The sequence below is a fragment of the Macaca thibetana genome, chromosome 9 (assembly GCF_024542745.1).
Source record: "Macaca thibetana thibetana isolate TM-01 chromosome 9, ASM2454274v1, whole genome shotgun sequence".
NCBI classification, from domain to species: Eukaryota; Metazoa; Chordata; class Mammalia; order Primates; family Cercopithecidae; genus Macaca; species Macaca thibetana.
Genome location: NC_065586.1, coordinates 20,072,104 through 20,095,992, shown reverse-complemented (window position 1 = coordinate 20,095,992; position 23,889 = coordinate 20,072,104). Strand labels below are relative to the sequence as shown.

At 36.6% G+C, this 23,889-nt stretch overlaps 2 protein-coding genes and 1 pseudogene across 2 annotated transcripts in view; 1 reads left to right on the top strand and 2 right to left on the bottom strand.

The window, feature by feature from the left end:
* Positions 1–23,889, bottom strand: part of PLXDC2 (plexin domain containing 2) — a 468,121-nt gene that overhangs the window by 118,390 nt on the left and 325,842 nt on the right. The window contains exons 7-8 of the mRNA XM_050804055.1: positions 17,851–17,969; positions 901–1,000 (exon numbers count right to left, since the gene is read on the bottom strand). Of these exons, the coding sequence (XP_050660012.1) occupies positions 901–1,000; positions 17,851–17,969 (219 nt within the window). The remainder of the gene's footprint in view (positions 1–900; positions 1,001–17,850; positions 17,970–23,889) is intronic.
* The window catches only part of LOC126962727 (60S ribosomal protein L12-like), a 990,727-nt gene that overhangs the window by 932,823 nt on the left and 34,015 nt on the right, over positions 1–23,889 (bottom strand). The gene's annotated exons all lie outside the window — the stretch shown is intronic.
* Positions 20,118–20,838, top strand: LOC126962722 (MICOS complex subunit MIC27-like; annotated as a pseudogene).

Here is a 23,889-nt window from a genome sequence, read left to right as displayed (position 1 = left end):
CCATAAAATGTAAACTAGACTAGATAGGCAACAATAATTTAAAGAAAATATATATTTTCTCTGATGGTAAGTATAGCTCCATCCAGATTTTTATTTACTTTGTACTTTTAAAAAAATTTAATTTGTACTTTTTCTTGCATCTTCCTTTAGACTCCCAAACAGTTTTACACAAATACATTAAATATAAGATAGCACAAAGCTGTGGTTTTGCTCAGAAACTTAAGATAAACATACATAAAAGTCATATGTCTATCAATCCAATAATCTGTCACTGTTTATGTCATTCTTATTAATAAAAGAGCTATATCTGCTTAGCCAAGCCAACTATCACAAATAATCTGGCTGGGCACAGTGGCTCACATATGTAATCTCAGCACGTTGGGAGGCTGAGGCAGTAGGACCACTTGAGCTCGGGAGTTCAAGACCAACCTGGGCAACATAGCAAGATCTCATTTCTTCAAATAATAATAATAACAACAATAATAAACAGCTGAGGATGGTGGCACATGTCTGTGGCCCCAGCTACTCAAGATGCTGAGGCAGGAGGATCATTTGAACTTGTGAGGTCAAGGCTGCAGTGAGTTGTGACTGCACCACCGCACTCCAGCCTGGGTGACAGAGTAAGACCCTAAATCAGAAGACAGGAAAAAGAAACAAGAAAAAGAACCCAAAATTACACATTCTTGGCTTGGCTATTTAATTTTTTTTTTTTACCTGAGTCAGTTCAAGGGTGACAGAGATAACCCAATAGGAGTTATAAACCAAACCACAGAATTAACAAGCATCAATTGGCTAGTTAATTAGCCATTTTTTTCTTCAAGTACATCTGCCTGAGATCAATCTCCTTTAAATTTACCCCCACGGAGGCTCACTCATTGTGACTGCCCTTCTTCTACGTACTGGGAATTTGTTGGATCCTGTGGACAACGACAAATGCATCGGACAGTCCAACTTTCACTGGATGATTGGTTGAACTTATCTGTGTGACCAAGACAGGAATCTGGAAAAAAAAAAAAAAAGGCAGGTTGCTACATGTTAGATCTGAATTTCTTATAGGGAAGAAAGGTAGTAGGATCCTCTTGTTTCATGGACAAAACCACGGGAAGGAGGTAAAAGACTAGAGAGGGAGCCCAAAGTATTAGAAAAGAGGGACATACAAAACCAAAAAATTACATCGGTTTAGTGCTATTGAATGAATAGAAGAGACAGATAGTTCCTGGTTCTAAAGATGGCTACTTGATGTTGAAAGTAATAGATTATCAGAGAATATAATTGATGCTAGATGCTGCAAACTTATCACACATATAGGCACATCATGAATGCATTTAGTGCTGGCTATAATTTTGGAAACAGAGATTCTCCTCTTACTCTTTGTTTTCCAACAAAAACTTCATTGTATACTTGTTTTTATAGAATTTTAGAAAATCTTTGTTTATAAGCAGTCTTATAGATATAAAACCTAGAGAAAAACAAATAAATGCACTGTTAAATATACATTCGACAATATCGTCATTGATTAATATCTAATTAAATTTGGCAATCATTTCACCGTTTTGTTTGAAACTACTGTGAAAGACTTCTAAGCTCTTATGGTCATCTCAGTGTGACAGTTCTTGTATTTGAATCTCAATGAAACCAAGACCTGAATACGATAGACATTTCTAATATTTACAGTTAAAAAAATACAATACATTGAGAATATATGAAAAATGATATGAGAGTTATAAATGACATGAACTCTTGGGGTCCATTTTTCCAGATTCAGAAAAGATTCATTGGAGATATGATTACTCTCTTTATTATCAGTTTTATAGAAACAAAAATGGTAATGAAACCATCTTCAATAAACAAAGAAACGGGACAGTAAAAGAAAAGAGTAAATGCAGCAAAAACGTCTTTAGGCAGAATAAGCAGATTTTGGGCCATCTGTGGGTAATTCATTAAATAATATGTTAGATCAGATATTGCTGTATAAGCCACAATAAACAGCATAACAATAAGAAGGGGATAAGTTGGAGAGAATATATAGTAAGTTGGAGAGAATATATAATATAATATAATATAATATAATATAATATAATATAATATAATATATAATAGAAACTCTGTGACTTATTTTTGACCAAGACATCATGAAACTGTGAAAAGGGCTATTTTGTTGAAATGGACAAATTAAGAAAAAAGTTCATTGCTCTTGGAATTTGTGGAATTACCTTGAAACAAGTAAATAGAAGATGACATTTTCCCTTAATGTACTATTTCAGGTCTCTCTTAAACAACGTTAAATTGTTTGCCAATTTTGTGTCAGTATGCTCAATTCTTAACCAATTTGCGTCACTATGCTCAATTCTTTACTAATATAAATTAGTCTTTTGTATTTGGATAACAGAAACACACAAAACAAGCAAAACAAAATCAAGATTTATATCCCAGTCTGATGTACTTTATTTTTTATTTTTGAGACAGTCTCACTCCATCTCCCAGGCTGGAGTGTAACCTCTGCCTCCCAGGTTCAAGCTATTCTCATGCCTCAGTCTCCCAAATAGCTGGGATTACAGGCGTGCGTCACCACACCCAGCTAGATTTTTTTTTTTTTTTTGTATTTTTAGTGGAGATGGGGTTTCACCATGTTGGTCAGGCTGGTCTGGAACTCCTGGCCTCAAGTGATCCACCCACCTCTGCCTCCCAAAGTGCTGGATTGCAGCTGTGGGCTACTGCGTCCGGCTGATATACTTTATTTACTGATTTACTAATCTAAATTCAGTATCAATATGTGAAATCCCCTTTCTTATTGAGCATCATACTGTTTCCCAGTCTTACACCCCGTGTTGAGGACTCTAATATGAAAGTAATTTGTATTTAAGACAGACTTACAGTTAAAGCATACAAGAAGATGGAAAAGCATAGGGAAAAATTCCAATTCACTTATATATTTTTGTATCCTAATAAGACATGATCATCTCATTTTTAAGCAGCATCTATTAACAGAAGCAAGCATCTATTATTACCATCATATAAATGCCACTGTTCCTGTCATTTGTCATTTGACCCCCTTCTCCAACATTTATGAGTTCAGTTTTCCTCTGCAAGTTGCAAAAGGCTTTACCAGATAATTCTGTGGTAATTTATTGTATGTCTTCTTTTCCCATACCCACAGCAGTACTTGAGTTTATACTGCTATCAGTTGGAAAATCCTATTATATCATTATGCATAGTACATGTTTATTTCAGAGCTTGTTTTTTAAGTCACATGTCTTGGTTCCTGCAGCCCTCCCAGAAGCATTCTCCTCTCTTCATATTATGCATTCCACCTTCCCTTCCTTTCTTCTTTCCCTCCTTCCTTCCTTCCTTCCTTCCTTCCTTCCTTCCTTCCTTCCTTCCTTCCTTCCTTCCTTCCTTCCTTCCTTCCTTCCTTCCTTCCTTCCTTCCTTCCTTCCTTCCTTCCTTCCTTCCTTCCTTCCCTCCTTCCCTCCCTCCCTCCCTCCCTCCCTCCCTCCCTCCTTGCTTTCTCTCTCTCTCTCTCTCTCTCTCTCTTTCTTTCTTCTTTCACTCTTGTTGCCCAGGCTGGAGTGACATGGTGCAATCTCAGCTTACCACTTCCTGGGTTCAAGCGATTCTCCTGCTTCAGCCTCCTGAGTAGCTGAGATTACAGGCATGTGACACCATGCCCAGCTAACTTTGTATTTTTAATAGAGATGTGGTTTCTCCATATTGGTCAGGATGGTCTTGAACTCCTGACCTCAGGTGATCCACCCACTTCGGCCTCCCAAATTGCTGGGATTACAGGTGTGAGCCACTGCACCCGGCCGCATTCCAACTTTTCTATCTCTCTTCCCCATCTCTCCTTCCCTTGCCCAGCCATCTTTCATTTTTATTTTTTTCTCCATCTCTTTCCTTCCTTTCACCCACTTCCTTTATGTTTTGTGTCTGTGTCAAGCCCTCTCCACCATGCTTTTTATTGGTGGTGGGTCAATTGTAGTAATGGCCTCAATCAAACGTTTCCTTCTGCCCAGTACCTCTGTGGTCCTCTCCCACTCAGACTCCAGGCTCAATAATATGGCAAAAGAGGACAGCAGCAAACTTGAAGCAAAAAACAAAAAACAAACAAACAAACAAAACTTTAAAAAACTGCTTACTGCCTCCTTTCTTGAACCCTTGCTACAGCCAAGAAAATATATGCTGCTGGTCTTCTGCAGATATATACAAGACACATGAAGGATTTTTTTTTTTTTTTTTTGCACCAGAAGTTATTGTTGCCTAGCCAGCTCCCAGCCAGTCCACCAGATAACCGCTTACACATTCAGAAGCTCAGCTGAGATCAACAGGGTCCAGCCCATAACAGTAGAACCAACAAGTTGATCCATAGGCATCTTGTGAGAAATAAGAAATGGAGTTGTTTTAAGCCACTATATTTTGGAGTGGTTTATTACACAGCAGTATCAATCAGTACATTCTCTGTTAAATATCAAATAGCCAATAGAATAGAATATGGGTGTTTCTCCATAAAATGAGGTAGTATTGCTGATCCTAATTTTCTGGGAATCAGATAAATGTGTATTTTTAAGACATTGGGTCTCACTGTGTTGCCCAGGCTGGAGTGCAGTGGCATGATCATAGCTCACTGCAGCCTCAAACACCTGGGCTTAAGCAATCCTCCTGCATCAGCCTCCCTAGTACTACAGGTACACATCACCATGCCCAGATTTCAGATGAATACCTAATTCTAGGTACAATTAAACTTGAAAGATTGGGATGTTCCAGTAGAAAGGTTTCATTTTCTGCAGCATTTTTTTTTCATTCTTCTATATCTCTTTAGTTCATTCTTTTGTCTGTGCATTTCAAATACTAAGCCCAATATATATAAATTACCTAGATGTAGATTCATTTAACATGAGGAAAATTTAGCCAAAACCAAAATGGATAGCTTCATGGTGTACAGTTTTCTATCACCGAAAATTATCTGACATGACCAACCCTCTAGGAAGATCACTATAAACCATCTTTGATTCTTCCAGTTATCAACTTAAATTTTTTTCAAATGATTTTGACTTTTCCAAGCTTCAACATGTAAATTGTTAACAACGGTACAAACTCAAATGATAAGGGTGAAATACTCTACCTATATGTAAAGAGAGCAGAAGTTAGGTAGAAATCATCATTTGCGGTCAAGAGTTATGCTTTAACTTGTTGCCAGTTTTTTAAATGTACATACTCATGGGTTAATGATTTCTGATTACTGCATCTGTCAAACCACTACTACCATATAACTCTGAGTCTTCATATAATTGAGGATTATCGAGTAGAAAATAGATTCCTAAGAATGACGTCTACTACATATAAATTATTTTCCCCCAAAGGCATACACATTGTCCATGCTGTTTGACAAGATAGAATCCATTCACTCATTCATCAGATATTAATTGAATATATTTTCTATATTTTTGTAGGCACTGGAATTACAGCAGACAGGAATACAAAGACCCTTCTCTCACAGAGCCTACATTCTAGACAACAGGGACAGGCATTAAAACAAGCGAACGTAAAACCTATAGCATACTAGAAGGTGGTTAGTACCAAGGAGAAAACTAAAACAGAGTAAAAAGATAGAGAGGAATGGGGGTCTCTAGGAGAAAAGAGAGTCACAGAAGCTCTCTCTGAGAAGGCGATTTTTCAGCAGAAACTCGAAGTAAGAGAATCTGTCATGTGGATATTTGGGAAGCAACTGTGGGTAGATGCACTGGCACATGTAAAGGGCTTGACTGAATTGCTTTTGGTATATTTTAGGAGTTAAAGGGTTATCTCTACAGCTGGAGCAGAAGTACCAAACAAGAGTGTCAAAGGCGATGGGAGGTAGCAGGGGCAGATCATAGGGAGCGTGTATTTCTTGCAAGGCATGACAATGACACTGGATTTTAGTCCAAAAGATACAGAAAGATTTGGGAGGTTTTGAGCAGAGGAAAGGACATTCCTTTATTTTGGGAAAATATCACACTGGCTGCTGGTAAATCAAGACTGCAGAGGGACCACGGGAGCCAGAGAAACTAGTTAGGGTATCACAGTTTTCCAGGTAACGTGCCGTGAACCACCCCAAAGTGGTAACAGCAGTGGAAGTGAACAGAGGCCAGATTCTGGAAGAATTATGTAGGCACTGCTATCGACACTCCCCATAGATTTAATAAGGACAGTGAGGGACAAAAGGAGAGTAAAGGATACCAGGAAGCCTTTCGGTTTCAGTAGCAAGAGCAATGAAACGGTGTTTTCATCAGGAATGTTAGGTTGTACAACTTCAGGGGACTGACTCACGTCACGGTCTATCAGAAGCGTCCTTTGGATATGCAGGGAACATATGCAGCTCTCAAGAGCAGTCCTGAACCATTCAGAGACCAGGAGAGGAAGCACTGGAGACGGATGATCACTTTATGGCAAAACCACTGGCTTCACATGCTCTCCATCAAAATTTCATAGAGCTTGTGAGTAAGAGCCCAGGATTTCTAAAACTGTGCTCTTTGTCCTGATTAAATATTAAAATGAAAATTTACAAGAAACTTTCAACTCCTTATATTTTCCTAGAAGCCACCCAAGGCTTTTATGAAACCATTACATGCCAGATTTTCGAAAAGCTGATTTTGCCAAGTGATTTACATGCCCAATGTCATCAAAGATGAATGAAGAAAAGATGAACAATTCCAGACTTTCTCTAAAATTTCCTATGGAACATGTCTGCCTCTCCACACCTGATATTTTCCTATCTTTCTTACCCTGCCTTCTTGCACTGTAATCTCTTTAACTTCAAAATATTACAGGCAGTCAAGTAAGGAGGCCGTGTGAGCTCTCTGTGAGCAAGTGAGACCACTCTGCAGGGTCCTCTGTCAGCATAAAATTAGACACTGTATTATTAAAAGGTACCTTTAAAATAAACTATTTAAAAATTTTTATTTTATTTATTTATTTATTCTATTTTATCTTTTTTGAGACAGAGTCTCATTCTGTTGCGCAGGCTGGAGTGCAGTGGTGCAATCACAGCTCACTGCAGCCTCAACCTCCAGGGCTCAAGTGATCCTCCTGCCTTAGCCTCCCGAGTAGCTGGCTATTTTTTTTTTTTTTTTAATGTTTTGCAGAGACAGGGTCTCATTATGTTACCCAGGTAGTAAAATGAACTTCTTTTTAACTAATAACAAAGAGATTATGTGTGTATGTATGTGTATGTATAAATAAGCTATTTAGAAGTATAGCCAGTATTGGGCAAATTAGCACAAGAATGAACATGTTGTTGTTACGATCAACTATTTTATAGAAGACTCTGTATTTAGAAGGGTATGAAGTGCCAAAGTCAATGAACATATGGACCAAAAACACGTCAAACACCAAAACTTTCAAAACTTTGATTACGGGAAGCTATTTTCTTATCCTTTCTACAAGTTTATATTCATCCTCAAAATGTCTCGTGAGTCATCATGAGATCCTGGGGATGTCAGGAAGCCAAACTGAAATAATAAAAACTCTAAACTACAGAAGTTTTTTTTTATTTTTAAAACAGTGTAGCTTTATTGTTTTCAAGTGTCTGTAACAGTTGCCTTCTTAAGATTAAAGCAAAGCTGAATTTTAACTGGGCCTCTGTATGATCTGTATTGAATTGCACACTTCTGGCGAATTGATTTTACAATTACATTCTCTCCACAGGATAGAAATAAAAGGAGCTTTCACACTGGCTAAAATATGCTTCCATTTTGACCCCTAAAAGCATTCATGAATACTTCTTTTAAACAGCAGTATAATTTTTGCTCTATATAACAAGCTAGAGATAGGTTTATTACTTGGTATACATTTTTATATAACCGAGATATTAAAGCAAAGCAAAGTAAGCATAGAAGCAGAAAGTGGTTGCAATCGCTACACAAAATCAAGGCAGGAAAAGATGTCAGGGGTAAGCAAAAGTAGAGCAGAGCACACTGGCCTTTGGAAGGAGAGTCAAAGACAGAAGCTCCTCTATTCTCCACTCTGTGGTATCTTTCTCCAGCACACAGGAACCCCACACAATCCCTTAAACCTGAGGTTCTTACATCTGTCTCTAAACTAGGGAGACAACAGCATGCCGCTTAAGTCATGGTTAATGGAATTTTATTTTCCTCTTTGTTCTGCCCTGAAAACATCACCAAAACATTCATTTGTTTCCATTACAGGCCCAGCTATCTATCCACTAGGAAGCACAGTATCTCAGCAAGGGTTTGATTGTATAGTATGTGTTCCAAGATGTGAATCATATCCTATCAAACCTTAACTGGAAAAGAATTACTCCAAACTCATTTTTTGTTTCCTTGCTAATCTGCAATATGGTGTTTAGTAGCTTAATATTAAAAACAACAGCAACAACAAAATCCCACAATAAACTCAAAGCTTTCTGTTTTACCCATTCTTATCTGCCTGTAACCCTTAACTTTCTCCTTCATTTTACTTAAGTATCTGATCTGGCTTCAGTATTATCAGCAGTGAATCTAATTTTTAAGAGTCGTGATCTCTTTTATTATTATCAAAATAACAACTTGTAGCCCCAGCTACCTGGGAGGCTGAGGCAGGAGAATCAGTTGAGCCCAGGAGTTGGAGGCTGCAGTGAGCTGTGATAATGCCATTGCACTCCAGCCTGGATGACAGAGCAAAACTCTGTCTCTAAAAAACAAACACAAACATATAAAGTCCAAAATATTAATGCTGAGTTATCCGTAAACTACACTTGAATAGAAGGGCTTTCAGTTAAATTTGACAATGTAAAAATTCATTTGCTTTCCGGAGTATCAGTAACAATTTGCACAATTATTTCAACCCTTTTGTAGTGTACAGCTCCTGAACTCTCGTCTGCCAGGTATTGAGCAATGCATCTAACAGCATGAAAGTCAAGGTGAGCTATCATCAAACAATCAATTCCTAACATGCCTCCTGCCCCCATCTCCACAATCATAATCTGTAGAAAATCTGGAAGCAGTCAACTAACAGCATGAAGGTGATAAGTAAAATCCACCTCCACTTTAAAACAGAGGTTTCAAACTTCCTTTCTACATAAGCTACTGTGTGCCTCGGGTAAGAAAGAAGAAATTCATGAGGGAGAAATTGGAGGGTGCACGCGTTGAGTGAATTTTCCAGGCAATATTTGCAAGCAAAGGGCTTCCAGGGCTTTCTGAGTCCTCAAGGAAAAAATGCAAATCTACATTTTTACTTGAAATATTTTAATGTTTAGATGTTGGCAACATATCTGTTTTACAAACATATGTGTACACATAAAACATAAAAACATACACAGAGTAAAAAGTGTGCCCTCTGAGTTAAGACTGCTCACATGGAATTGGCACACGAAGAGTCTGAGCTTCATACAAAAGACAGTGACGCAGGGTGCCCACTTGAAGAAGCTTGTGCCATTGCACTCAATGTAGTCAAGACTCTGGTGTGGATTTTACCTGGGACAATAGCTAGATAAGGAAACTTACCTAAACATGGTTTTGGAATTAGACATCAAGAGAAAAGAAAGGAGATTAAAGAAAGTCTACACCCTGGGTTTGGGAGGGACACAAAAAATTAGCTAGGCATGGTGGCAGGCACCTGTAATCCCAGCTCCTTGGGAGACTAGGGCATGGGAGTCATTTGAACTCGGCAGGCAGAGGTTGCAGTGAGCTGAGATCGCGCCACTGCACTCCAGCCGGGGCAACAGAATGAGACTCTGTCTTAAAAAATAATAATAATAAGTAAAATAAAATAAAATAAAATAATTTCCTCTGGGACATTGATCTTTCTACTTGGCTACTTTATTTATTTTTACACACAGGATTTGTCATTGGAACATTATCAAGGGAGAATAATCCAACTTACCATTTTCTTACACTAGGAAAAGTAAACAAAAATTAAAATGTCAGGCACTTCTACATGTGAGATAGCTAAAAAGTAAAATATCTCTACGAATGCAAATGAATTAGATCTCAAATAAAACTGTGTAGATAAAATTTTAATACTTTAGTTGTTTAAAACACAGGGAAGTCCTATGATACAAAACATCTGTCTCTACATTTTCCTTAGAATTATTTCTTGAGAGTTTTAAATCAGCATTTTATTCTACCTGGTTTTCTTGTCCTTGTATTAGATATATATGTACGTATATATTATTCTTTTCTGCTCACACATTTATCAAATGTCTTGGATGTATATACTGTATTCACACAAGTATTCTCACAGACGTAGCAATAGTTACAGAAGGAAATTACCTTATATCTAAATGGTGGTGGTCTCACTGTTGCGTTCTTTTTGGCCTTCTCTAACTTTCTTGAATTACCTTTTTTCTATAAATTCCACAAGTTCAGCCAATGTTCATCTTTTAATGCTTTCTGGCTGCTAACCATGAGTGAAGGGTCATTACAGTTTAAATAAGAGAAATAATCTTCAAAGAATTTTTTTTAAAATGCATTAAGAGCCCCATTGAAACCTACAACTAATTGGCAATGGTGATTTATTAACTATGCATTCTTCCATAGAAGAAGCAAATGTGACACCAAGGCACATTAGGTTTAAACACTTAAATGGTAGAGTAGATTAAAAAGTGATTTTACTTCATAAACAGTAAAGTTCCTCTATATTGACCTCCTCTAAAATTTGCTGCTGAAGGAGATGGTAAAGTATTCAACCAAGAAAATGGATAGAACAGGCTGACTCGCGGGCTGAGCCTGCCACTTCTGTGATTTTTCTCCTATTGCCATCTAGTAGGATTATATGACATTTTTATTTAAATTACCAGTTTCCTAACCTAGTGACTATCTTTATCCCTTACATAAGCTAATGAAAAAAAAGGACCCGAGTTTGCAATTGACACAAAAAGAGTGACATCCATCCATAGTTTGTGTCCAGAGTGATTATAAATGCCAAGTATATAATGAGAATAGAGATTTAAAAAGTCAGAGAAACTGCAACTTCTACAAAGTAAGAGTATTCTAGGATAGACAGCATCAAGGACTGTAAAGACCCTTATTTCAAATCTCCAGCATTTTTGAAATACATTTTTTTTTTCTTTTTTGAAACAGAGTCTCCTTCTGTCGCTCAGGCTGGAGTGCAGTGGCGTGTTCTCTGCTCACTGAAACTTCTGCTTCCAGGGTTCAAGCAATTCTCCTGCCTCAGCCTCCTCAGTAGCTAGGATTACAGGCATGCACTGCCACGCCCAGCTAATTTTTGTATTTTTAGTAGAGATCGGGTTTCACCATGTTGGCCAGGCCTGTCTCCAACTCCTGACCTCAAGTGATCCGGCCTCCCAAAGTGCTCGGATCACAGGCGCGAGCCACCACGCCTGGCCACTGGAATACAATACTTTTTTGAGAATTGTTAGTTTCCTTGTTACATTATCAATAGACCAGAAATATTAGAACCATATCTATTGTAATCAAGCAAAAAGTCATCACTATTTAATGGCAACTTAATATGAAGACGCCGAGATTTAGGGTTATAGCTAATTACTAACAGAATAGGAAAATGAGAGTTTGGTTGCCAAATTCCATGTATTTAAGAAAGGATCCATTTTTTGGCCTATGTACAGGTTCTTTCATTTAAAAAAATTATAGATTAATAATATAAATGCTGCAGATAGGCAAACTTTCCCTTTGCTCCCAAATATGGTAGCCTTTGCTGGCCATGATATGCTCTTATATGATATGTTAGGCTATGGTATGATAATGACTGGCCGAGGAGGACTGTCAAGGATATCAAAATGAATAAATTGATTCAGTCACTTATTGAAAAGGAAGTTTGTAAGAGGGCATTCTGGTACAGTAGCTAGGCCTTTGGGCTTTAGAGTCGTATTTCTTTGGATAAATCTTTATTCCATATCTTTAGAAAAGTTACTTAATGCCTCTGAGTGTTTCAGGTTCCTTTTCTGTAAATGTCCAAGGTAGCTATTCATGGTTTTCGTGAGAATTATACATAATTTATTTTAAATGCTTAGGTCAGTGGCTGGCATATATGAAGAGCTCAAGAAACGCCAGATTTTATCAACTTTGGAGGTTACTGTTAAATGTGAATGTGACTTTCACTGCTGGTTATGGCATACAAGATTAAGATCATTTCTACTACTTGAATCAAGCAGGAAATGTGAATAAACTATGGAAAGCTTCCGTTGAAAACTTCAGGTAGTTATCAAAGAGCAAGGTCTTGAAAAGCCAAAATCCCAAAGAATGGAAAACGCAGACATAAACCCAACACCACTTTTCTCATCAAAGCATTTGCCAATTTACAAGCAAGTGATAGAGAGTGAGAAGGTGTCATTGACTTTGCCCAGAGAGTTTAAGTAACTACCCTACACACTTTCTTTTCAATACACGACTGAACGGTTCGGTGGTTCATTTTTATATCCTTGACTGTCTTTCCTGGCTAGTCATTTTGATTCCACAGCTTAGCACATCATATTATATCAATCATATCACAGCCACTTGTGATCACAGGTAAGAATGATTTGCCTTTCCACAGCCTTTGGGCTGTCTCATGGAGCTGAAGAAAAATACATGCATTCAGGGGCACTAAGGAAAAGGTCCATAGTAAAAATCCAGATCTTTAGTGGAGATCCCTGAAGGACTAGAAGAGTAAGGGCTTACCAGAAATATTCTGGTCTCATAAGGACTGATGCTCAACTTTGAAGGGGCTTAGCTGCACAGTGTTAAAGTAATCTGTCCTGTACTAACTGCCAAAAAAATAAAGTAAACTGACTTGCAGGAAGAAAACATTATCTACATCCTCAAAGTACTTTGGTACTTTGTAAACCATGTCCAATATTTTATTTAAAAAATCATCTAGCATGCAAAGAAACATGACCAATGAATAAAAATCTACAGGAAATAGAAAGAAAACAGGTGATAGAGACAGACCCATAAGACGTGTAGATATTGGAGTTATTGGTCACAACATTTAAAATAACTGTTATTAATATAGTCAAGGAAACAGATGATACAGTTAATTTCATAGGTAATTAAATCTATCTAAAAAACTGGATACTCTAAAACTGAAAAATGCATTATAATGAACAGTTGGTAATTTGAGAAAAAGAACTTTAAAAAATATTCTTTTTGTATTTTGACTGAATTCTAAGCAAACTCTATCTTTGAAGTTAATTAAAATATACAGCTGTGTAACAATAAGGGCCTATAGTTTAAAACAGAATTTCGAATCTTTAGTTAAACAACACAGGAGCTACAACCTCAGGAAAAATAACTTAATTATTTAAGGGAATCCATGCCTCCACAAGTCTTCTCTCCAATATGATTCTAGAAAACAACAGAGTATTGGCGAAGAAACATTGAATATTATGAGCAAATCTGTATTCATTCTTATTTTAAGCAGCAGTCGTACTTCCCTATTTCAATCCCACTCTAAACAAGATTGTTACAACTGTAAATGCATTTTCTTATTTATTGATCATTCATCATTTAGTTTGCACTACAAAAAAAATCATGCTATTGAAGAAAAGGCAATATTTGCAGCATGAAAGGATTGGAGGTCATGTACGTGCTTAGCATGGTTGGCACATTTAAATACTGAGATAAATTGAATGAGGGCATTGAAAATGAAATTTACCTAACTGAATTCATTCAATCCATTACTCCTTTTAAAGTAAAATTTAATTGTAATTAAAATTTACAATTTTAAACAAGTCCCAAATTGGTGGTGGGTTTTGTGTAAATCAGAATTTTTCTTCTTATTCACATAAAACATAATGAAACAAAACAAAGCTGGTGTTAGCCTATTAGAAGAAACTTATTACAGAAAGAATTACACTTACTTCCCTATCTATAATTCAGTAAGTTTAGCTTGGACAGGAACAGAACATTTTACTCCTTGTAATTATATGTTCTTAGAATTTAGTTAGCTCTCCAAATGAAGCAGGAATACCTCTCCTATCTATACTTGTAATTGTGTGATATGACAAAGTCTAACAAGCAAGATTCTTAAACAGCCAATATTAAGAAATACTTATTGGAAAAACAAATGAGACATAGATTTGTGAATTGTTTTACATAATCTCTTTAGGCAGGGAAAATGGTTGAGATGTCTTGGGATCATCAAATTAAATTCTGGATTTATCCTTAACTAGCTCTGTGACCTCAAGTATGTCATTTAATCTCTCTGACTTAGCTTGCTCAGCTATAAAATGAAGATGATCATGTATGATCTATTTCCATAATTAAGTCATAAACATTTATTGAACAGCTTCAATGTACCAACGCTATTGTAAAATGCTTAGGATATTAAAGCTATAGGAAATTGTTGAGGAATTAAACGCTATAATGCATATGAAAGTACTTTGAAAATGATAATACATTACACAAACTACTATTTTATGCTATCATGTGATTAGGAATATTTTTCTAGCAGTACCAGGAGCTTCTAGCTGTCACCCCAAATGCAAGGGGACTCTCTTATGACAAATTTTACAAATAATAATTTGCCTTAGCAAAATAAAATATATAACAATTATTGGGAAGAAAAAAGCGGTAGACTAGAAAAGTAGAAACTGCTTTCTATCTAGAACAAAGAAAGAACTGAAAGGCAAATTAAAGTAAAGTGAATAATAAAGTAAAAACGACTTCTTTGAACTCCAAGTGCAGAGGGAAGACATTCTTCACGACAAGAGCCTGGGAATATCAAGAAAGCATTAAATTTGCCTGTCATCTTGAAATTCCCCATAACAAAACAGGAAAACCATAACGGAACTTTTTTCTTTGATTAAAATGAAGAAAAGGCCTTTAAAAATACCAACCTAGACCAGAGAATAGGAAGAATCAACTGTTACTCTGCAACGTGAGATACCCTTTGAGAACAGTGTAAAGAAAGATGACACTTTCGATAATAAAGACTAGCAAGTGAAACCACAATAAGAACACACACTTCTGTTTTGACAAAGCCTCCAGCTGGTGAGACCTAAGTCCTCACACTTACTGACCTTGTGTCTTTCCAGAAACTTGACCAGTGTTGGTTGAAACCGTTGAAAACAAACATTTCAAAACATCACTGTGCAGTTCCAGCAATATACTAGATTGCAATGAAAACTAGAAATGAGTAAGTTCTTTTGAGAATTTTTCTCTCGGTGTCCAGGGAGTGTGACATAAAAATATGATGGGCTCTGATATAAAAACATAGCCCTGATTTTAGCTCTTTGAGGAATCGCCAATGGCTGAACTGCTTTCCCCAATGGCTGAACTAATTTACACTCCCAACAGCGGTGTATAAGCATTCCCTTTTCTCCACAACCTTACCAGTAAAACTACATTCAGGCCAGCAATCCCATTACTGGGTATATAACCAAAGGAATATAAACCCATATAACCAAACATCACCTGTTTCCCCAAAACCTATTGAAACAAAAAACTGGGTAGAGCAAAGAGAATTTTTAGGGTAGGAAGGATGCTGTATGACACTATAATGATGGATGCATGACATTATACATCCTTAAAACCCTTAGAAAGTTCAGCATCAAGAGGGAACTCTAATGTAATCTAAGAACTTTGAGTGACATTGATGCATCAATGTCAATGTAGGTTCATCTATTGCAACAAATGTGCCACTCTGGTGGGGTACATTGATGATGGGGGAGGATGTTCAGCAGGGGAAGAAGACTATGTTCAAACTCTCTGTATTTTCTGCATCATTTTGCTGTGAATCTAAAACTACTCTTAAAAAATAAAGTCTATTAATTAAAAAAAAAATAAATCATTCTGCCACAAAGACACATGCATGTGTATGTTAATTGCAGTACTATTTATAATAGCAAGGACATGGAATCAGCCTAAACAGCCACCAATGATAAACTGGATAAAAAAAATCAGGTACACACACACCATGGAATACTATGAGGCCATAAAAGAAATGGGATCACGTCTTCTGCAGGGACCTGGATGTAGTTGGAGGCCATTATCCTTAGCAAACTATTGCAGGAATGGAAAACCAAATACCACATGTTCTCACTTATAAGTGGGAGGTAAATGATGAGAACGCATGGGCACAAAGAAGGGAACAACAGACACTGGGGCCTACTTGACAGTGGAAGGTGGGAGGAGGCAGATCAGAAAAAATAACTATCGGCTGGGTGCGGTGGCTCACGCCTGTAATCTCAGCACTTTGGGAGGCCAAGGCGGGAGGATAACCTGAGGTAGGGAGTTCAAGACCAGCCTGACCAACATGGAGAAACTCCATCTCTACTAAAAATACAAAAATTAGCTGGGCATGGTGGTGCATGCCTGTAATCCCAGCTACAAGGGAGGCTGAGGCAGGAGAATCTCTTGTACCCAGGAGGCAGAGGTTGTGGTGAGCCAAGATCCGGCCATTGCACTTCAACCCGGGCAACAAGAGTAAAACTCCATCTCAAAAAAAAGAAAGAAAGAAAAATAACTGTTGAGTTCCAGGCTTAGTACCTGGGTGAGAAAATAATCTATACAACAAAACCTCCATGGCATGTGTTTCCCTGTATAACAAACCTACACATGTACTCCTGAACCTGAAATAAAAATTGAAAAAAAAAAAAAACATACACTTGGACAAAGAAACACCAAGTAGGACATAGTCTATAATTATATCCTACTTACTCAATTGCCCCAAGTAAATGAAAAATTTCATTAAAAAGTTTTTACAGTAATAGAAATATCTGACATATCTGACAAAAAATAAGAGGGCTATATAAATCTGACATAAATTTTAGAGTTGGCCTATTTGATTGTAATTAAATTATGCTACATTTTACGGAATAGATGAATTTCAGAAGATTTGACCAAAGTGAATTCTTTCTTGATCCTCAATATTCCTTTTATAATCTGGGATTCATTTCTCAAGGAAAAAGTAATCCCTCAGTTGAACATAAGATATCAAGTCTGTATTATTATAAATATCCATTAACCTATGGGTTAATAATGCTCATTATTAATTCTCACTGTTCAGGTTTCTCTCATAATTAGAGACTATCTAAAACATTACATTTGTAGTTCCTGGAACTTTATTTTTAATATTCTTAGTCCAACAGGTCTTAATTACTTTGTCAAAAGAGTTGGAAATCAAACACACAGTTATTCCAGTCTAAATATTTTGTAAATTTAAGGCTACAATTTAGTAAATTTTCATTCTTTACTTTGTCAGTTTGTTAAAATGAAACAAACCATAAGTTTAAATTCCCTTGTTCTTTCTGTCACTTAGATCTCTAATTTATCTTTCCTATCCAGTTTCAATAAACATTAGTCAAAGGGATTGTAAGCTCAGCTCTCCTGGAACTATCTCAGTACTGGGTCATTGAGCCACATAAGTTTTCGTCTCTATAAATGCTTTTGAAATTAGAACCAAAATATAACACAGAAATCAACAAGGTGAAAAAAAAAAACTAACAAAATACATAAATACAAACATTTAGATTTAGATGAGAAATTCCTCCAAATTGGATGTTTTTTTCTTAGATGCATTTCACTCTACTCAATAATTACTCAATATAATTACTCAACAATTTTATGAAATTGATGGGTCCTGATGCCAACAATATCAGAAAACAAAACAAAAGAGCTAACAATCAATGCACCCAGAAGATTAAAACTAACCAAAACATTTTTTATTAAGCAAAAGAAACCAAGAGGCAAGAAAATGATTCAAGGATCATGGCTGTAAAATGTCCCTTTCTTGACACTTGGAGGAAAGGCAGTAGTCAAGAACAAGGGGAAGGGAAAGAAATTAAGCAAAAGAAACCAAGAGGCAAGAAAATGATTCGAGGATCATGGCTGTAAAATGTCCCTTTCTTGACACTTGGAGGAAAGGCAGCAGTCAAGAACAAGGGGAAGGAAAAGAAATTATCAATACATCACTTACTTCTTTGTATCCGAAGATGATGCGTCCATCTATGAGCAGGGTTGCCTGGAACGTGAAGCTTCCCAGGTTGTAATTATCCTGGAGATGTACGTGGTCCCACTGGACCACAAGTGCTGTGCCTATACACCCATTGTAAAAAGAAGAAATGCAATGAGAAAAACATATGTATCAATTCTGGTGGGAGTTTTCACAAAAATGTTTTTGCATCTGGCCTTCAAATCTGATGATTGTACGATTTCAATTTTATGTGGTTAATCAAATTCTGTTATTGAAATAGTATTTGGAATTTCTTTAAAGGATTGAGTAGTCTAAATATTTAGTAAAATATAACCTCATACTAAGGTCAATACTTGAGCTAACACAGTGTGGGGGAATTTTGCCTTTGGAATTTTATTAATCTAATGTTAATAGATACTGTCTGCTTAAATTTCCATAAGCCACTTTCAAAATGCAGCCCAAGTGGATTGAATGTACTTCAAATACATTTGACAAATGCTGAGAGAGAAAAAAAGCACATTAAAAAAGTTAGGACCACGTACAAAAGACCTGAAAATGTTTTTCCATACTTAGAAATATACTTTTCCACACTGAAGGAGTTCCTTTAACACTAATGGGAATTTTCTCCTTGAGTTCACAACGCTTGTGTTTCTGTCTTTGCTGTGTTTCTTCCAGGAGGCTGCAAGAAGCTCAAAAGGCCCTGGGCTAAGATTTCGAAGCCTCTTGAAGTACACTGGGATGAAACTTCAGTGCCGTATATTACCTTCCAACTTACTCTGTCAGTGTTTACTATAAACAATTGACATGAAATAAAAACTGAAACAGTTTAATAGTTACCAGTGAGAATTCACATTTTTGTTTTAACTGACATTGTGTATTCTCTTTTTTAAAAAAGAAAAGAGCTGCTAAGACTTTTTCTTCACTCTGTTAGATTTTTCCGTTTGATTAAAAAAAAATTATTGCCCAAAAAAGCTGTGTTGAAAATGAAAATCATAGAACTAAAAGAGCAAATCTTATCTCCCAGCAATAAATATCTGATGTATTTAAAAATTACAACTGCATGGAAGAATTAATTTTCAGTAATTATTTGGTGCTATTAGTAATATCTCTTGAGATAGCTGACAGCTTTAAATAGACACTTTATTTCAAATATTTTGAATATTCAATTGTAAGCCCTGAAAGGATGTTGAAGTATAGAAATGTACTTTGAGGCAAAACTTTAAAAGTAGAAAAGAAAAAAAAAAAGTTTTTTAACTTGACCTTGGTGCTTTTAGCCATTATCACTGCTATGAGTGAAGACCACCCAGATCTCTTCCTTCCACGGGCATCTCTGTGTCTATATTGTCCCGGAAGGACGAAGGAAGGAAGGAAGGAAGGAAGGAAGGAAGGAAGGAAGGAAGGAAGGAAGGAAGGAAGGAAGGAAGGAAGGAAGGAAGGAAGGAAGGAAGGAGGGAGGGAGGGAGGGAGGGAGGGAGGGAGGGAGGGAGGGAGGGAGGAAGGAAGGAAGGAAGGAAGGAAGGAAACAAACGAAAAAAAAAGAAGAAAGAAGAAAGAAAAAGGAAGGAAAGAAAGAAAAAAGAAAGGAAAAAGAAAGAAAGAAAGAAGGAAAGAGAGAAAGAAGAGGAAGGAAGGAAGGAAGGGAGGAAGGGAAAAGAAAAGAAAGAAGGAAGGAAGAGAAAAGAAAAGAAAAAAGAAAAGGAAAGAGCAAGAAGACAATAGCCAGGAAACTTCCCATGATTTTATAAGTATAGGAATTTTCTAATTGTGAAATGCCTCCTAGCTTCTTTTTCCTTCACACATGTCTACAACCCTCAAGCTCTAGTCTCTCCCTTATCCTCTAGCTTCTATCGCACTCTGGTGATGCAGTGAAAACAATGAACCAGGCCGGGGCGCGGTGGCTCAAGCCTGTAATCCCAGCACTTTGGGAGGCCGAGGCGGGCGGATCACAAGGTCAGGAGATCGAGACCACAGTGAAACCCCGTCTCTACTAAAAAATACAAAAAAAAAAAATTAGCCGGGCGTGGTGACAGGCGCCTGTAGTCCTAGCTACTCAGGAGGCTGAGGCAGGAGAATGGCGTGAACCCAGGAGAGCGGAGCTTGCAGTGAGCCGAGATCGCGCCACTGCACTCCAGCCTGGGCAACAGCGTGAGACTCCGTCTCAAAAAAAAAAAAAAAAAAAAAAAACAAAAAAAAAAAACAAAAAAAAAAAACAATGAACCAGAGGGCAGAAGACTTAGACTCGCACCTTGTCTCTATAAAACTTTCCATGTAAAAAACCTTGGCGGAAAGGTCGTAGACATGGCGGCCATCAGGATGGGAAAACTGACAACCATGCCTGCAGGTCTGATATATGCATCTGTAAGTGTACATGCAGTCAAAGAGGAGGAATCCAAAAAGCAGCTAGTGAAAAAGCAGCTCCCTATATATACTGCACCACCGCTTCAGTCTAAATATGTTGAAGAGCAATGGGTTTTGCTTCCATCCGGACTGCAACTGGTTGTTATATTGGCTGGTGCAAGGGTGTTTATGTCTTTGTGAAAAATGGGATAATGGATACAGTACAATTTGGAAAAGATGCTTATGTCACCTGAAGAAAACTTTCTTCCCATTTCAGCGAGAAAAGGTTCCAAGTTTAAGAAAATTACTTATCCTCTGGGACTGGCCACTTTAGGAGCAAAGTAACAGGGAAAAAGATATATGCTACAAGCCAGCAAATTTTTGGAGCTAATCACTGTGGACAAAAAGCAGCAAAGAAGAGTCCTCCCTAAACATAAAGAAAAAACTAAGCTAGGATCCTCTGTCGAAATAGAAGTACCTGCAAAAACAACTGACGTCTTGAAACACTCAGTGCCCTTGCCAACAGAACTCAGCTCTGAAGCGAAGACCAAATCAGAATCCACTTCAGGTGCAACACAGTTTATGCCTGACCCCAAGCTCATGGATCACGGGCAGTACCCAGAAGATATAGATATGTACAGCACTAGAAGCTGAAGTAGACTGCAGTGACGTTGCAAATAATGATGAAAAAAATCATGTAATGGGTAACTGATACATAGAGTATTACTTAAACCAAGTTTTTCCCTTACATATCCAAATGTACAATTTGATAAATTACATAAGTGGTTAACAGACAAACTGAATGCAATGCAAACAATGTTAAATGATTCTGAGGAGACTTAGGTAAAGTATTAGCTTGCATGATGAACTTTGGCATTTTAAAAAAAAATGAAGACATGAACTTGAGATTAAAATCTGCATAAAGACATACATATTTATACATATAAACATATATTTCTGCTTAGCTTTCCCAGACTAATGTCAGTTAACATGGTGTGTGGAACAGATGTGTTTCCCTCTTTTTTTTTTTTTTCCCCCGTTTCCTAAGCTGGAATAAAATATCTATGTTTTATGGGGCTTAAAAAAAAAAAAAAAAAAAAAAAAAAAAAAAAAAACTTTCCATGTGAACTTGGACACAATTAATCTGCATGAAACCGTTTCCTTTCCTGTAACATGGGGAGTACAGTTTTTGCCTTCAAGCGATTCCGGCATTAAATACAAGAAAATATAGTTACCCTTGACTATTTATGAAAATAAGAGGGCTATATAAATTAAAGTTTTTAATGCAAATTCTGAGGGAGAGATTCCCAATATTTTGTTAGTAGCAGGTTGCTAAAAAGCACACTGTTGGCCCGGCGCGGTGGGTCACGCGCCTGTAATCCCAGCACTTTGGGAGGCCGAAGCGGGTGCATCAGGGATCAGGAGATCGAGACTATCCTGGCTAACACGGTGAACCCCGTCTCTACTGAAAATAATAATTAAAAAAAAAAGAGCCGGGCGTGGTAGCGGGCGCCCGTAGTCCCAGCTACTCGGGAGGCTGAGGCAGGAGAATGGCGTGAACCCGGGAAGCAGAGCTTGCAGTGGGCCGAGATCGCGCCACTGCACTCCAGCCTGGGTAACAGAAGGAGACAGAGCGCGACTCCGTCTCAAAAAAAAAAAAAAAAAAAAAAAAAAAAAAAGGCATACTGTTTGCACGTGCTAAATTTTATATTATGTAATAGCATAGCTCTCTCAACATTTGCTGATTTAAATTTTCTAACCTGCTGCTGTCTTCTCTAGAGAAGTCTGCTTTCCTAAATTGTTGAATTTCCAATCTTTAAGTATCCTGTCAGTGATTCTAGCCAAACTTGAAAATATTTCAGCAAGTTGTTGTGGTATTAAAAGGGCTTTGTGAAGAGCCTTACAGTATTTAAAAGTGTTTCATTCATTCAATAAAACACAAGCTTTCATTATCATATTGTTTGAACTCAATATTCCTCAATATTAGATTCCTATGGAATAAGTCATTACACAGAAGGTATTTCAATGGGTAAAAAATACATGCTTTCTTGAGTATTAATACTTTTACAATTCCCAGAAATAAAAACTCAGTTTACATATGTAATTATTTTTATTCATTCATTGAATAATTATTTAGGACCTACAGCCTATTAAGTATCTATACAGGATACTGGAGATAAAATGATTTCTTATAAATAGCCACAGTCCTTGTTTTTAAAGAACCTAGAGTTCTTTAAAAGAAAGAAGTTGGAGTAGTATACATCAATTTTTAACAATCACTCAAATGCAAGTAAAATTCAAATATTAAGAGCTACCTAGGAACAAGGTATATGAGAATATATGTAGAGAGACTTATTTAATATGTCTTATGATTTTGATAGCAACAGTATAAAGTCTTGGTCATTAGAATCATGTGCCCATGAGTAAATGACTCTAATATCACCTAGTGAATGTCGGAGCTTGGAAAATAGTCAATGTTCACTAAATCTTTTATTATTTCCATAGGATAGATTCCCAAGGCAATTTTGTATTGGAATGATAGAGCAAGTTTCAGATAAGTTTCTGGCTGCAGTTTTGCCTCAAGAATACTGTATTTACAGTCTACTTGCACATCCTTGGGTGTTAGCACCTCATGAGTTTTTAAAAAATGGAAGAGAATATAATAGTTCTTAAAATAATAGAGATGAATCATTATTACAGCTAACATTTACAGTTACTTTATATTGGATCATATCTTGGTGTTACTCAAGTTGTTCAAAGTGTATTTCCTAAGGTGAATATCTAACTATGTTTAGTTTCTTCATTGTGCTATTTCGACCTGTAAAATGGCTTTCATTACACTGGTCAGGAGATTGCTCTGAGCAAAATGATCGTATTTCTCCAAGGCTACAGCTACCATCAAGTCTATTCCAACCATGAGCAAATTTCTTCCTTGATCATCACAAATAAGACAAGAGTAGAAATAACTCTGTTCACCCCAATTGCTTGTATTATTTGCAGGCATAAAATTGTCATTTGAACAAATAAATATCATTTGTGAATGTTAAATACACAGAAAATTCTATACTTAATTAATTGTTCAAATATAAACTCTTTGTTACTTATAATTTATTTTCTCTACCAAAGTTACAGCTTTCAATAAGATGTTGAGATGAAAACTCATTTAGGTCTCCAACGCCTTGAATTTCTTGCTTGGATTTTGGCAGCACTTAATGATATATTCCAGTTTTTTCTCTATTTTATATGTCCCAAAATAGTAATAGCAGGTATATATTGCTCTTGGTATATTTGATAAATCTTAACAGGCTCTCACTCATTTTTTAAAGTTAAGAAAACTTTATTTTCTTAAGTTGAACTACCCACAACTAACTACTTTATACTTTTTAAAATATGTGTTCATCTTATGGATACATACGAGTCATAAGTTCTGGAAATTTAATGTCAATATATGCCACCTCCCTCTACTGGAAAATCAGAACTAACAAAATTATTCTTATTTCCATTATTTCTGATGGGAAAATTGGAAAACTGACTTATTGAAATAGCATCAAATAAATTCATTTGCTTTGTCTGAGGTCTTGTCTACAGCAACTCATTTTTACTGTGTATAGTAGATGTTAATAAACGTGTTGAATGAATGAATGAATGCCATTTGTGTACTTTATAAATCTTAGCAGAATAACATTTGTCATCTCAGACCATTTG